General features: G+C 40.6%; 1 protein-coding gene across 1 annotated transcript in view; it reads right to left on the bottom strand.

The window, feature by feature from the left end:
• LOC137281785 (peroxisomal ATPase PEX1-like) overlaps positions 1–12,132 on the bottom strand; it is a 51,282-nt gene extending 39,150 nt beyond the window's left edge. Inside the window, exons 1-8 of the mRNA XM_067813399.1 lie at positions 11,959–12,132; positions 9,727–9,870; positions 7,934–8,017; positions 7,012–7,126; positions 4,292–5,412; positions 3,540–3,663; positions 2,416–2,629; positions 458–690 (exon numbers count right to left, since the gene is read on the bottom strand). Of these exons, the coding sequence (XP_067669500.1) occupies positions 458–690; positions 2,416–2,629; positions 3,540–3,663; positions 4,292–5,412; positions 7,012–7,126; positions 7,934–8,017; positions 9,727–9,870; positions 11,959–12,054 (2,131 nt within the window). The 5' untranslated portion in view covers positions 12,055–12,132. The remainder of the gene's footprint in view (positions 1–457; positions 691–2,415; positions 2,630–3,539; positions 3,664–4,291; positions 5,413–7,011; positions 7,127–7,933; positions 8,018–9,726; positions 9,871–11,958) is intronic.
• Positions 12,133–14,093: the final 1,961 nt, after the last annotated feature.

Genomic DNA, 14,093 nt, shown 5'->3' with positions numbered 1-14,093 from the left:
GATGTAAAAACATACTTGCACTCGCACTAGAACACAGGTTGTACAGAGATGAATCTGACCCATAATCCACATAGTGAACATGAACAATCAGACTGTAAAATCATGCAACCATTTCACTACATTCACACTCATGCTCAATCTTCCTTCTTTAAACACTAAAACACCCATGAAGATGGTGACGTGTGAAGATCTGTGTCAGAATGGTCTTCAGTAACCCATGCTTGCAACATGAGGTGACTAACGGGATTGGGTGATCATGTATGCGGACTTGGTTGGCACATCATTGTATCCCATTTGCGTATATTGATGCTCATGATGTTGATCACCGGATTGTATCATTCAGAAACGGTTATTAACAGACCACTGCCATTTTGCTGGAGCGCAGCATTAAACAACAAATGACCAAACCACACAGCAGTAGCCAACTCTGCCCCAGAATGACCACAGTCTTACTTACCTCTGAGAGGCTTACAGTCAATGACCACTGTATGCGCCATCACAGGTAGTTCGGCCAACAGCCTACAGAGGGCCTTCCCGAAGGAGGTCTTCCCGGATCCCTTCGGTCCAGTTATCAGGAGGATGCCATTATGTAGCCCCGGGTTTCTGACAAACATAGTCTTGGACAGCTTCCTGGCACAAAGACAAGCCTCCAAGTGGTACAATGCCTGCTCGGCCAGTTTGTCTATCCCGCTGAAAACACCAAGTACAGGATTTATAAGGGACAGAAATTTACTGATGTCAGCTTTCCTATCATCCAAACCACAATCTTTCTGAGTGTATGTTTACACTTTCGTCGTGTGAATAGACATTGGTTTGGACATTGTTTTGAAATGACTCTAGATCTGTTTACAAAAATCTGGAACTGTTTACTTTCTGTAGCGACACATGGATACTGTGAAGCCAGGATCAGAATTGGTTTGTTTTTTTTGTTAAATTCCACACTCAGCAATATCCCAGCTTTATGGTCTCAATAAGTAAATAATCAAGTGTGGACAAGAAAATCCTGTAATCAATGTCGTGAGCATGGATGTTAGTAGTTGGAATATGATGACATGTGTCAACTAAGTGGCCATTAATCGCCCCTTGTGACAAGCTTACTTTCCACTTTGAGAGGAACTAGGTGCAAAAGGGCAAAGGATATACAATGTACAGTGGAAACTTGATAAGTAAACTTTCAAGGGACTCGTCAAAATTGTTTACTTATCAGGTTTTCTACTTATTCAAACTTATCAAAATCTGCAAATGACAGCGCAACGGACAAGATTTGTAAAGTAATATAACATGTTTTATTGCACTGGTCTACTCACTGATGTTCCCAAGCTACATATAACAATGAACAACTCATCAGGGCTGGCCTCCAGTTGTCAGTGTATTGTAAACTGCAGAGCACACTGTAAGTGGGATGTTTATTTACCTTGTGACTGACACATGTCCCTCATGTCGGATTATGTGGTGATCGCTAATTTAGTTATCTGGTCTTGTTTGGTCAGTAATTTACTTCCAAGGACCATGTAAAAACGTTTACTTAAACGGTATTGTTTACTTATCCAATTTTAGTTAACAGGACTCAGATAGTGATGATTAATGAAGAAGTTTGCCGGGACCAAAGAATAGTGTTTACTTATCCGACATGTTTAGTTAAGCGGTTTTTACTTAGGCGGTTTCCGCTGTATTAAGGACCAGGGAGTAGACATATAAACCACCATCTACCAAACATATGCACAGTTTTCTATACACATATCATTTCTAAAATTGCAAGTGTCGTGTTCCTTAGATTTGCTTTTTTCCACAGCATGTACAGTAAACATCTTCTGTCGGACATGCCCTAACAAAGGTTGACCCAAACTGTGCCAAGTATTTCAACTTTTCAAAGGTGAAAGCACAAAAGATAAGTGCAAAAGTCGGCTTTCGTGATTTGGTAACGTGTGTTGTGATTGGTCAAATGAAAAGGATAGCAGACGCAACCTTTTACTAGGGTTTGTTATAAGCCGTGATTTGGTAACGTGTGTTGTGATTGGTCAAATGAAAAGGATAGCAGACGCAACCTTTTACTAGGGTTTGTTATAAGCCGTGATTTGGTAACGTGTGTTGTGATTGGTCAAATGAAGAGGATAGCAGACGCAACCTTTTACTAGGGTTTGTTATAAGCCGTGATTTGGTAACGTGTGTTGTGATTGGTCAAATGAAAAGGATAGCAGACGCAACCTCTTACCAGTGTAACAAATAATATTGAGCCTAAGTTTACTTAGACTGTGTATATTTTTTAACATTCTTCAACACATGAACACATACTGATCCTATGAACGACTACTTATTCAAAACCATTCCCAATTCACAAGTGGAAATAGCACTCAATATAAAAAATAAACCCCTGAACACTAGGTATTGTTATTCACTGACATATAAAGTACCCACCCCAGATGTCTGAGTTGTATAACGGGGACCATCGGGTCAAAGTCAGACACAAATCGGAAGGGCAAGAAGGGACTGATGACGGTGTCATCTTTGGGAACATCCTTCTGCACCCCAATCACCATGTCATCGATGTTGTCGGAGTGGAGAAACATGTACTGCTGCTGTCCATCATTCTCCACCGGGGTGAAGGTCAACTGTGCCTCAAGGTGAAGGCCTGCAAGATGGACAATGATTCAGTGTTGCTCAATACACTGGCTCTGTTCAGGTGCTGTAGATTGCATACGTCTCTCACTACTTTTAGCAACTCAAAACTGTCTACAATCCTAAAACTGAAAAGTGTTTGGTAATTAATACCAATCATTATGATAATAGTGACATAAAGAACATTTGAACATACCAGCATACCATTACGACCTGGAAGAAAAACTATTTACATTTAATCTAAATAAATAATGAACATCCTAATTTCCCTATACATATCATAAACTTCAACATTAGCAAGCAAAAATCATGTACATAATCCTCTAACTGCGAAAATCATGAACTTGATCATCAGTCTGCTTAAATCATGAACTTAATCACCTGCCTGCTGATTCACCACTTCGAAACATGCCACTCAAAGAACTTGATAACCAGCCTGCATAAATCATGATGTTGATCAACCACTTCCATATATCATGAACTTGATGACCCACCTAATATATGATGAACTCAATCATCCACTTGCATAAATCATGAACTTGATCTTCTACTTTTATAATTCATGAATATGATCACCCAGTTGAATAAATCATGAACTGGGTCATTCACCTGCATGAATCATTAGCATGATTGCCCATCTGCACGAATGCGACCACCCGCCGATATATCATGAACACTATCAGCCGCCTGTATAAATCATGAACTTGATCACCCACATGTACAAATCATGAATTTGACCTGTCACCTGCATAAATCATGAACTTCACCATCCATCTTCATACATCCTGAACTTGATCACCTACATGCATAAATCATGAACTTGACCACCCACCTGCATAAATCTTGAACTCGACCATACCTCCATAAATGATGAACTTTACTACCAATCTCCATAAACAATGAGCATGATCATGATCACCTACCTGCATAAATCATGAACTTGACCATGATGCCCTGGAACACAACCAGTGGGTGCTCTTCATCTGTACAGTGTCGCACCCATGTTTTGAATGCTAGCACGATCATATGTGGGCTGACACGACGAGGCTGACAACAGTAACACATCACATAAAGTACACACTGACAAGACGATCTGTTGTGTTTACTCAATGAGCTTCTGAACATGCCACAAGCTCCATTATTTAATGAGTGAACTAATGTTAAATCCCAATAAGTCGAATGGGCGGCGCCTTGACCCTCGTGCATAACAAGTACCTGTTGGTTCCAACCATTTTTTTTCTACTCTAATAGCCATACCTGTGTCTCATATACATTTATTTATTACTTGGTCCCCAGCGATTCGACTCATCGGGATTTGAGTGTACTTGTGCTGAATGCATCAATACCTAAGCACCATCTCACTGGCGCCTGGAAAGGACCAAACATTTAATACTATGAGGTGGGATTTTGGAAATGGGGTGGTTGACTGAGACAGTCTCAGCTTTAGCTGCAATAGGGTTTCCATGATAGGGATTTTTTTAAAAACATGCTGTTGTTATGTAGGGTTATATTTCCCAGGGTCTCTTGAATGTCTGAAATATTTTCTTCATAGGTACTGGGAACAGTTTATCTCTGTGCTTACAGGATGTCCAATGGATGGTTCATTTAATACCGAAAATAACTGGAACAAATTTGAAATCAAAGAAAATATAGCTGCAAATTGAAGAAATCTTACCACAACAGACAAGGGATAAAGTTGCAGCTTCCTGACAGCAACCGGTTCAGACTGGACTGTCTGCAACCAGACTCGTCCAGTTACATCCAGTTTCATCTGCCGTCTCAAAAGGTCAGGAACTATGACATGTTCGCTGAGGAATGGCTGCTCCTTGAGCAGTCTCTCAACACAGTTGGTCCAGCGGCTATCACACAGCGATCCTTGTCGCTCAATGGTCACTACACGGACTATTGCACACACATCCCCCTCCCCGTCACAAACAGACTTCTCTGGGGCACTTGAAACAGGAGGCTTGGCACCTTTCTTATCTGCACTTCCAGCAGACATCGTCCGTTTCACGTCCGACTTCTTCTTTTCTTCCGTACCTGATTCCTTGGGTGAAGAAAGCTTTCTCAGTTGTGCATAGAACACTCGGGGCAGATTGGCCTGCACAAAGTTTGTCTCTGTTTGTTTTAACACATCATCAACTTTAACAAACACCATTGAAGGTTGAAAGAGTTCTGGCGTGGCAGTACTTTGTCCTTTGACAATGTTCTGGTTGTCAGGCAGGAACTCTGGATCAAGAGTTGACGGAGCATTCTTCATCTGGTGCTTCTTCCGAGCCTTTGCTCTGGACAATGACTTTGGCATGTTCTGCAAGACAGATGTACTCAAAAGCTCCTCTGGATTGCAAAGGAACTTCATTGCTTGTGTTCGAAACACAAAATTGTGTCGTTGTAACACAAATGTTTCTTTCTTCTCTATATCAAATGATGTTTTCTCTGTCTCCTTGTCAGATGTGTAATAGTCGCTGATCGGTAACCATGAATACATATACTTCCAGAAATGCTCCATCATGGATGATTGACGCTTGATGAGGCGTTTGGATTGGGGTCTCTCTGACTCATTAGCAAGAGACATCTTCCTCCCCAGCTCTCTCTGGTTGGTCTGGGCATTGCTGGCATATGTTCCCGGGTACGGGTCACTCTTGCTTTTCCTCTGTCGGACAAACGGTTGACCAGACTTGTTCCGTTCCTGAGATGACCTTTCTGCATCCATGGCATGGTTTCTGACCTTTGGTGCCACAATAACCTCCGTCGCATTGTCCAGCACAGCACAAGAGGAGGCAGGGTCCACACTCACTGGAAACAGAATGTGATGTTATTGCGGTCTAATTTATGTTTCGTGTTTCTTGCTTCTTTGGTTTGAGTTTTGTTTTAAAGCCACATTCAGCAATATTCGAGCTATATGGCAGCAGTCCGTAAATAATGTACTCTGGATCAAACAATCCAGTGATCAACTACATGAGCATCAAATGTACACAGTTTGGATTCAAAATTCAACCAAGTCGGCGAGCCTGACCGCTGGATGCCTTAAGTAGTTCTTACAACAAACATGGGTTTTTGAATACCAGTTCAAACACAGATCGTCACTGGTAGTTTGTTTGCAGGAACCAACATACCCACCAAACCATGTTCTCTGGTCACAAGGGGGGCATGGGTTGTTGTACCCTCTATGTTTGTTTATGTTCCCTGAGCACAAAGGGCCAGGGGAACATAAACAAACATTGAAGGTACATCAACCCATGGGCCCCGTGGGACCAGTGAACAGTGTATTTATCTAACAGTAACAGAACACCTCAATGTTAATCAAACAATTCAAACCTTGCATCTTGCTATTTTTCCTGTTGGTATTGTCATACTGTAATTCCCCTTCGTAATATTCACAGGGACTACATTTGAATGTTTTGTCACAATTTATTTATTAGAATACAAGGCAAATCTTCACATAGCCGTCACTAAATTTAGCAGACAACACAAGAAAAACAGATATCGAGTTATCTCCCTTCCATTGATTTGCATTCATAAAGCATCAGTAATTTTCATACATCATGAATGATTCCATGCTATTCAAGAAAAAGAAGTACTACCACGAAGTACCGAATGTGTTGCCACTGGCAGAGGGGTACATTGAAGTGTACATCGCTTGTTAGCAGTGTACATTGAAAATAACAGGAGAGCTCTCAGCCAATCAGAAAATGACCTTTTTTGTGTGAGGTAAGATAAAATCAGTTGTTTGCTTGGAATTCTAGATGTTGATGAGTATATAAAGGATCATACATTTAGCAGCCACAAAATTTCCGAGTCCCGTGCTGGGATGGAACGATGGACCTTCTGATCCGAAGTCGGACACCTTGTCCACAAGACCAAAGAGGTTAGCCCCATCAGCAAGCTGACAAGGTAAGGATGTCATCTGCGGGATGACTCCAACCCTGCTACATACACATTTTCAATTTTGCATTGAGCAATATTCTGGTCTATATACTTCCTCCAGTATCAAGCTGAAAATCACTCCAACCAAGTGATGGTATATGAACATTTTATTACACCACACTTGAAAGTGGGAACATTGAAAATAACAAATGAGCGTTCAGCCAATCGGAAAACGACAGTTATGAGTGCAGTAAGATACAGAATGTTGTTGTGAACATCAGATAACACTGACACAACAGGGCTTGGGAACACTGGGCTTCACACACTGTACCTATGTGGGTCATGGAACCCAGTCCATCAGCACAACTAGCAAACACTTCAACCACTGGACTATCTCACTGCCCAAGTTAGTCTACTAGCCAGCAGCATATATGTGGCTTGACTGACAACAGACATCAGACAAAGAAGTGTTTGACTCCACTAGACCAGAAGACCAGGTTGGGTGAAGGGATGGTGTCAGGGACTTACCAACTTTGAGGAAAATGCAGACCGACTTGGACACCCAGAGAGGGAGCACCTGCCCTGGCCACACCACGCGTACCTGGTCCAGCATGTGTGTCTCCACAAACACTGTGTGCTGCTCCTGTAACATAACACTGCAGTCAAACACCAGGGTCATGACATTTCAGTCAAACTCTAGGGTAAGCCAAGGACAGTTCAGTCGAACATTAGGGTAACAACAGTTCAGTCCAACATTAGGGTAACACTTCAGTCAAACATTAGAGTGGCGACACTTCAGTCAAAGACTAGTCTAACAAGATTTCAATCAAACATTAGGGCAACAACAGTTCAGTCAAACAGAACAATACAGTTTATTATTACCAATAAGGAAAGGAGGACACAGTGAAGCATTTTTCATGCAAGTCCCTACAGAAAGATAATTTGTCATTTCGTCACTCGTTAGATATTGTCTAAATACAACCCTGGGTCAAACCATACCACTAGGGTCAAACATGAAAAACAAAAACAACACTTGAGTCACACAGGACAGTATAGTCACACACAAATCTGAGTCGAACAATACCACTGAAGTCAAACATGAAGCTAGAGGCAAACACTACACTTCAGCAACACAAGACAGTATGGTCACATACGACCCTGGGTCAAACGTTAGCACTGGGGTCAAACATGAAGCTAGAGAAAAACTACACTTGAGCCACTCAGAACAGTATGGTCACATACAACCCTGGGTCAAACGCTACCACTGGGGTCAAACATGAAGCTGGAGACAAAAACTACACTTGGGCCACACAAGATAGTATGGTCACATACAACCCTGAGTCAAACAATAGCACAGAAGTCAAACATGAAGCTAGAGACAAAAACCACACTTGAACCACTCAAAACAGTATGGCCACATACAACTCTGAGCACATGCAGTATGAATTACCAAGATCTCCCAATCATCTACAGAGAGAGGCTCGACTGACACACGCCGAGCAGTCCCAGGGTACCTCAGGGCTTTCAGGATCACCTGCAACATGAGAAAATATATGCCGATACCTGTGGGATAGTCAAACACACAGGAAGGAAGCGTGATGGGAAGTTTCCCCTCTCATGTATTTCTCTTCCTCCTTTAAAAAGTGACATCAGCAGTGATACATCTGCTGTTTTATGTGTAAAAACAGATGCAGAGCTGTACCATCAATAGGAGTTGTGTCCCTTGGATATATGTACTCATTTTATGAGTGAGTGAGTGAGTGAGTGAGTGAGTTTAGTTTTACACCGCACTCAGCAATATTCCAGCTATATGGCAGCAGTCTGTAAATAATCGAGTCTGGACCAGACAATCCATTGGTCAACATCCATTGATCTGCACAATTGTGAACCAGTGACATGTGTGAAACACGTTAGCTAGACTGACCACCCGATCCCGTTAGTCGCCTCTTACAACAAGCATGATCGCCTTCTATGGCAAGCATGGGTTTCTGAAGGCTTATTCTACCACGGACCTTCACGGGTGTATTTATAGTGTAGGAGGTACAATGGTTACAAGAAAACTTACGAGATCTTAGGCATACGAGAGTTTTGTGAAAGGGGCCCCTGGATGTCTATTTTGTGAATCTTCCTCCATTATAATGACTTGATTAGCCAGATATGTGGGAGCTGAACCTTGGTCTTTGGCATTCACTCATCATGTTTAAAACCAGAACCTATATTTTCGAAGCTCCCTCCGCGCTAAGATAGTCATGAGTGCCATACAGGTATATTAACATTAACTTAACACTATCTTTGTGCTAGGAGAGCTTCAAACATCTACGCCTAAGGTTTGAGTTCCCGAATGGGTAAAATGTCCGAGGCCCATTTCTTAGCACCCCGACTGGAATTTGGTTGAATGTTGCTTAAAGTGGCATAAAAACATACCCACTGACATACAACAAAGATTACATCCTATCTGATACAGAGGCTGCTTTTCAAAAGACAGTTGTGAAAAATGTAGAATATTTCATACACAAAGCCAAGTAGTCCCCTTTGATGACAGAAAACTTTGGGAAGAAAATCTGACACGGAGAGTAAATGCAAACATTGCGCATTAGGCACTGTAACAGGAAATCTCTGCAAGTCTTTTGGTTTGAGTTTTGAGTGAATGAGTCTGGATGTGAATGAGTCTTGATACACTCATCCACCTGACGAAGGGACAAGGAATAGCCCACAAAAGTTGTGAAAACAATAAAGAAGAAGCTGACATCCATAACATTTTGTCGTATATGAGTCCAGACCTCTTATCCACAGCACCAGAGAGGTGGTCTCAAGTGGTATGCAAAGTGATTACAGAGCTTTATATTAAACCAAATCAGAATCAGATGTTAGATGAGACCCTGTCTTTGATAAGATGTATTGTGCTGTGAGAAAGCTGGTATCTGGATGATCTTGCGTGAGGTTTATGTAGCTTTTAATGTACATCCAAACACAACATAAAGAGGACTTTCCTTTTAATATGCAGTCCTGTTTTTCAAGCATAATTACCCAAAAAGATTTTATAGTTATTTACAAGCCCTGCAGAACAAGGGTTGGAGTGTATAACATCCTGTTTGCAGAGACGAAACTGGCATAGCTGGTCAAACTTTGACACTTTGGACACTGGAATGGCTGTTAAATGCCTCATTATTGAGAAGATACATAACAGAGAAAAAGAAGCCAGCGTTCAAACATTTGTTTGTATGTAGCCTGTCACTGATCTACCTCTTCCCCACTCTTGAGGCCCAGCTTGTTGGCGTACAAGCCATTCAGCTCCACCACATCACCAGGCAGTGCATCGCTTGTGTCGCTGGATACACTCAGATACACTTGACTGCTGTGACCAAACTTTAACTCATACACCTGCACCTGAAAAGTAAAACACAACAGTTGAGTCTAACATGACACTAGGATCAAACACTACAGATCATTCAAATACAGCATTGGGATCAAACACTACAGTAGAGTCAAACATGACTCTAGGGTCAAACACTACAGTAGAGTCTAACATGACACTAGGATCAAACACTACAGATCAGTCAAATACAGCATTGGGATCAAACACTACAGATCAGTCAAACATGACACTAGAGTCAAACAGGATAGTGATAAGGATGTCTGCCATTATGATATTGTGTTGACAGGGCAACTAAACTGAAATGCATTAGGATGCACTGTAGTTACTACATTTACATCAGTCAGTCAATTGCAGGAGCTGTTTCTCAGTTGCATCCACCTGTACATTTCAGCTGAAACGTGTACAGCACACTAGTTATCACAAATTAAAATCAGTTAATAACCAGAGTTTACTGATAAATGACATTGCCAACCTATTTGACCTACATTTCTGCTTATTATATTGTTTCAGTGAATGAAAGTCTTCTGGGTATGGGTGTACTAATTACTGTTTTTCCTGTAATATTTTGTCCTAAAGGGCCACTGATGCAGAGCGATTATTGTTTCTCACCAGCTTTCTAATTGGGAAAGCAAGCTGCAAGTTGGTCAGCACCTGCACCCTTGACGGACATGGGGATTGGTTACTGTTCACCTTGGCAGTGGAGAATGCCAATCACATGCTGCTATTTGAAAATATCCCTGGTATTTCTTGTCTGATTGTAACAAAGTATTCCAGCAGTGTAAGCCTTTTCAGATTTTCTAAAGCTTGGATGGTATAGCGACTGATCAAATATGATCCTATCTGTTTTTGTCAACCTCAATATTTAATCATGTCCTTAAAAATATGATGTCTACAGGCACGTATCAATCCATTTGTTTTGTATGAGTCTGATAGGTTGCGAAGCTGTAAGCTTTTTATTCATTTTGTACTCAGGGCCCCTGGTCTATTGCCTATGATAATAAATACACACATCCGAGTTACTTGAATCCATAAACTAATCACAACAACTTTGCTTTTATGTACTCCTTATGTAACAATGAAGTTCTGTTTGTATCCTCAAACAGGGTCATGCCAGAAGTGTTTTCAGTAGTGTCTATGTGTGTAGATTTACTAATCTATACAGAAAACACCCTGTTGTAAGTGCCTGTGTAAAAGTGTAAAAACAACATCCTTCCTTCAAATGATTAACTGCCAATACCTTGACAGATTGATTGCTCATTATTGAATAACTGAATTACACAGAATTGCGGACACCATACAGTTAGCTGCCAGGTGTGCTATCTTGGGTGACAATTGTGAAAAATCTGAAACAGTATATCACTTTTCACAAATCAAACTGTTAAAAGGCACATGACTTATTTACTGGCTGCAGATAAATGGCATGTCGTTTTTATGTGGATATTAATGAATACGTTCATGACTAAGGAAATAGCCTGATATTGTTGCTATAACTTTAGTCTGTTTCACTTTTGATATTTGCACTTTGTTTCAATTTATTTGTTGTAGCATTCAGTAGACCCTGTATGACAAACAACATACACTAATCAGTGCATTGGGCATGTGTGAAATTTGAGTCACGTTGGTAATCTATACAATATGCAGATATTACAGTCATGTTACAAATTCACTGTAAGTATAAGCAGATCGTGTGCTTTTACCTTACTAAGTTTCAAAATGCACACAAATGTGATAATAAACCAAGAAGGGTTATAAGACAAAACATACAGACGTACACTGACTTCGTTATTTTTCTGTCCTAACAATTTTTACCAGTGGCAAATAATTGAACAAGAAATCGTTTTCACTTATTCTAATAATATTTAAGTAAAATGCTTTCATCATTGTTGAGCAGTCCATTCTTACTCTATCAATTGCGCATGTAGGTGGCACAGCAGAGGCCACAATCAATGGCAGAAAAAGGTTGCTTAGGGATTAATAGCAGGCCACTACCACTTGTCACATATTACACAATATTGTCCTGCTAAAATACTTCAAACCTGTCACAAGAATATCAAATAATTATCTAGCAATCGACAAATCAGGAATGTTTTTTCGTTCACCTCGTCCTTTTTACCAGCATTTTTCACGAGAATTTTGGACGGCGTAAGGAAGCAGTGTTTGTTTCCGCTAAATTCAAGAACCGCTGCCACTGCCATTCTGTCAAGTCATTGCGACATAGTGAGGAAATCCGTAGTTGCACTAGACACCCCTTGTTTTGGTCGCCATTAAAAGCTGGAGGTTATGATTGAGAGTTACCTCCCTTCCCACTTTTCATGAAGCTCCACTCCAACGCGTGCCACAAGACCTGCACAGTGTCTACCATAACTCCAGTAAACACTGGATTGTGATTGGTTAATCGAAGTCATTCAGCGGTATATAGTCACGTTATATACCTCTGATTTTCCAAAGCATTATACATGTATGTGTTTAAAATCTGAATAAAGCGGTTATGGTGGAAAGGAGATAAACTTACTGTGTTGGAAAATCAGAGGTATATAACGAAATGATATTATATATAGCTCTAAATATTCTCACGCTCCGCGTTCGGTTTTAAATGAAATTTAGAGCGATATAATATAATTTCTCTATATAAATCTGATTTTCCAACACAGTAGGTTTATCTCCTAAATACTCGCAACTACTCGTCTCTTTCCGAGAACTCTTCTTTCAGGTTACGGAAAGGGACGAGTATAGGTACGAATGACACAGAGCCTCACGGTTTGGGCTTCACTTCTTCAAAGGCCTTATCGTTTTAAAATGGGTTATGACAACAGATTTTCATCAGTTTATTTACAAGTGATTCCGTATTAGAATCAGAGTCGTTTGTACCCAAGATCACTTTGGGTTCTGTTGCTGTTTAGTGTACATATGAAATTTTGAGCAGAATAAGTCCTGAATATATGTTTTGTTTCTGTTAAAGACTTCAGGAATCGTTTCCCGCACTGTCAAATCGCTGTTAGGAGAGTGTCAGGTTTAAACTTGCCGAAAAGTATACATTCTCAGTCACGTGATAAGTACTAGCAGGAATCAGATGGACGTGGACTTTGCGAACTCCTTGAAATTGTTGATATCGACATTCATAATTTCTTTCAGGGTAAAGATTGAAACAAACCGAGTGATCTGTTTTTCGTATCGTCACAGTTGTTAATGAGTCAGTTAACACATGAGATGTGCGAAACGCACCGCTTTCATGACAGAATACCAGGTACACCCCAAGTGTTATCATCTATTATTTATTTTATCATTATTATTAACGGATATTTATCTAGCGCACATATCGAGGAACCTAGTGCTTGCTCAAGGCGCTGACATACATTTCCCTCGACCATTGGGTGTCAGTATCAACGTCCCATCGCATCACCAGTATGGTGCGAGTGAGGTAGGTTTTGCGCAGCTTGTAGCAACATTCCAGCAACATTCCAGCAACATCACAGCGGTGGACACAGGAAATGGGTTTCACACATCTTACCAATGTTGAGAATCGAACCCGGGTCTTTAGAGAGACGAGTGGAGGCTTTAAAGGGGCACTGATGCGGAGCAATTTCCGTGGACTGGTGTAAACTTTTGTTATTGTTTTTCTCCCGTGAGTACCCGGATGATATCCCAGAATTCGTGACTGGTTCGTGACCTCTGCTGCGCAGTCCGTAAGCGCAATTGATAGTTTAATTATAGACAGATCAACTGAGGTGAAGTCATTTGTACTTCATTACAAATGTATTATGAAAACAAATGAAACACTTTGAAGGTTAAACATCTGCCAGTGGTAGAAATGGTAAAAAACTATTAGGACGGAAAAATAACGAAGCCAATGTACGTCTCTATATTTTGTCTCATAACCCTAATTAGTTTATTGTCATATTTGTATGATTCTGAAAATTAATAAAAGAACACACGATTTGCTTATACTCATAGTAAATTTCTAACATAACAGCAACATTTATACATTGTATAGATTGCCAATGTGGATCCTATTTCACACACATACGCGATCTAGTGTGTGTTTTCTGTCATACAGATTCTGCTGAATGCTACAACAAATAAATTAAAACAAAATGCAAATAATGAATGTAAAACAGACTAATTTTATAGCAACAATGTCAGGCTACTACCTTGTTCAGGAATGTATCCATCAATATCCACATAAAAGAAAGATATTCCATTCATCTGCAGCTGGTGAATAATCCTGCTCTGTGTC

This window comes from Haliotis asinina, chromosome 4, assembly GCF_037392515.1.
Source record: "Haliotis asinina isolate JCU_RB_2024 chromosome 4, JCU_Hal_asi_v2, whole genome shotgun sequence".
NCBI lineage: Eukaryota > Metazoa > Mollusca > Gastropoda > Lepetellida > Haliotidae > Haliotis > Haliotis asinina.
The sequence above is the reverse complement of the archived record's forward strand: the minus strand, read 5'-3'. Positions and strand labels throughout refer to the sequence as shown.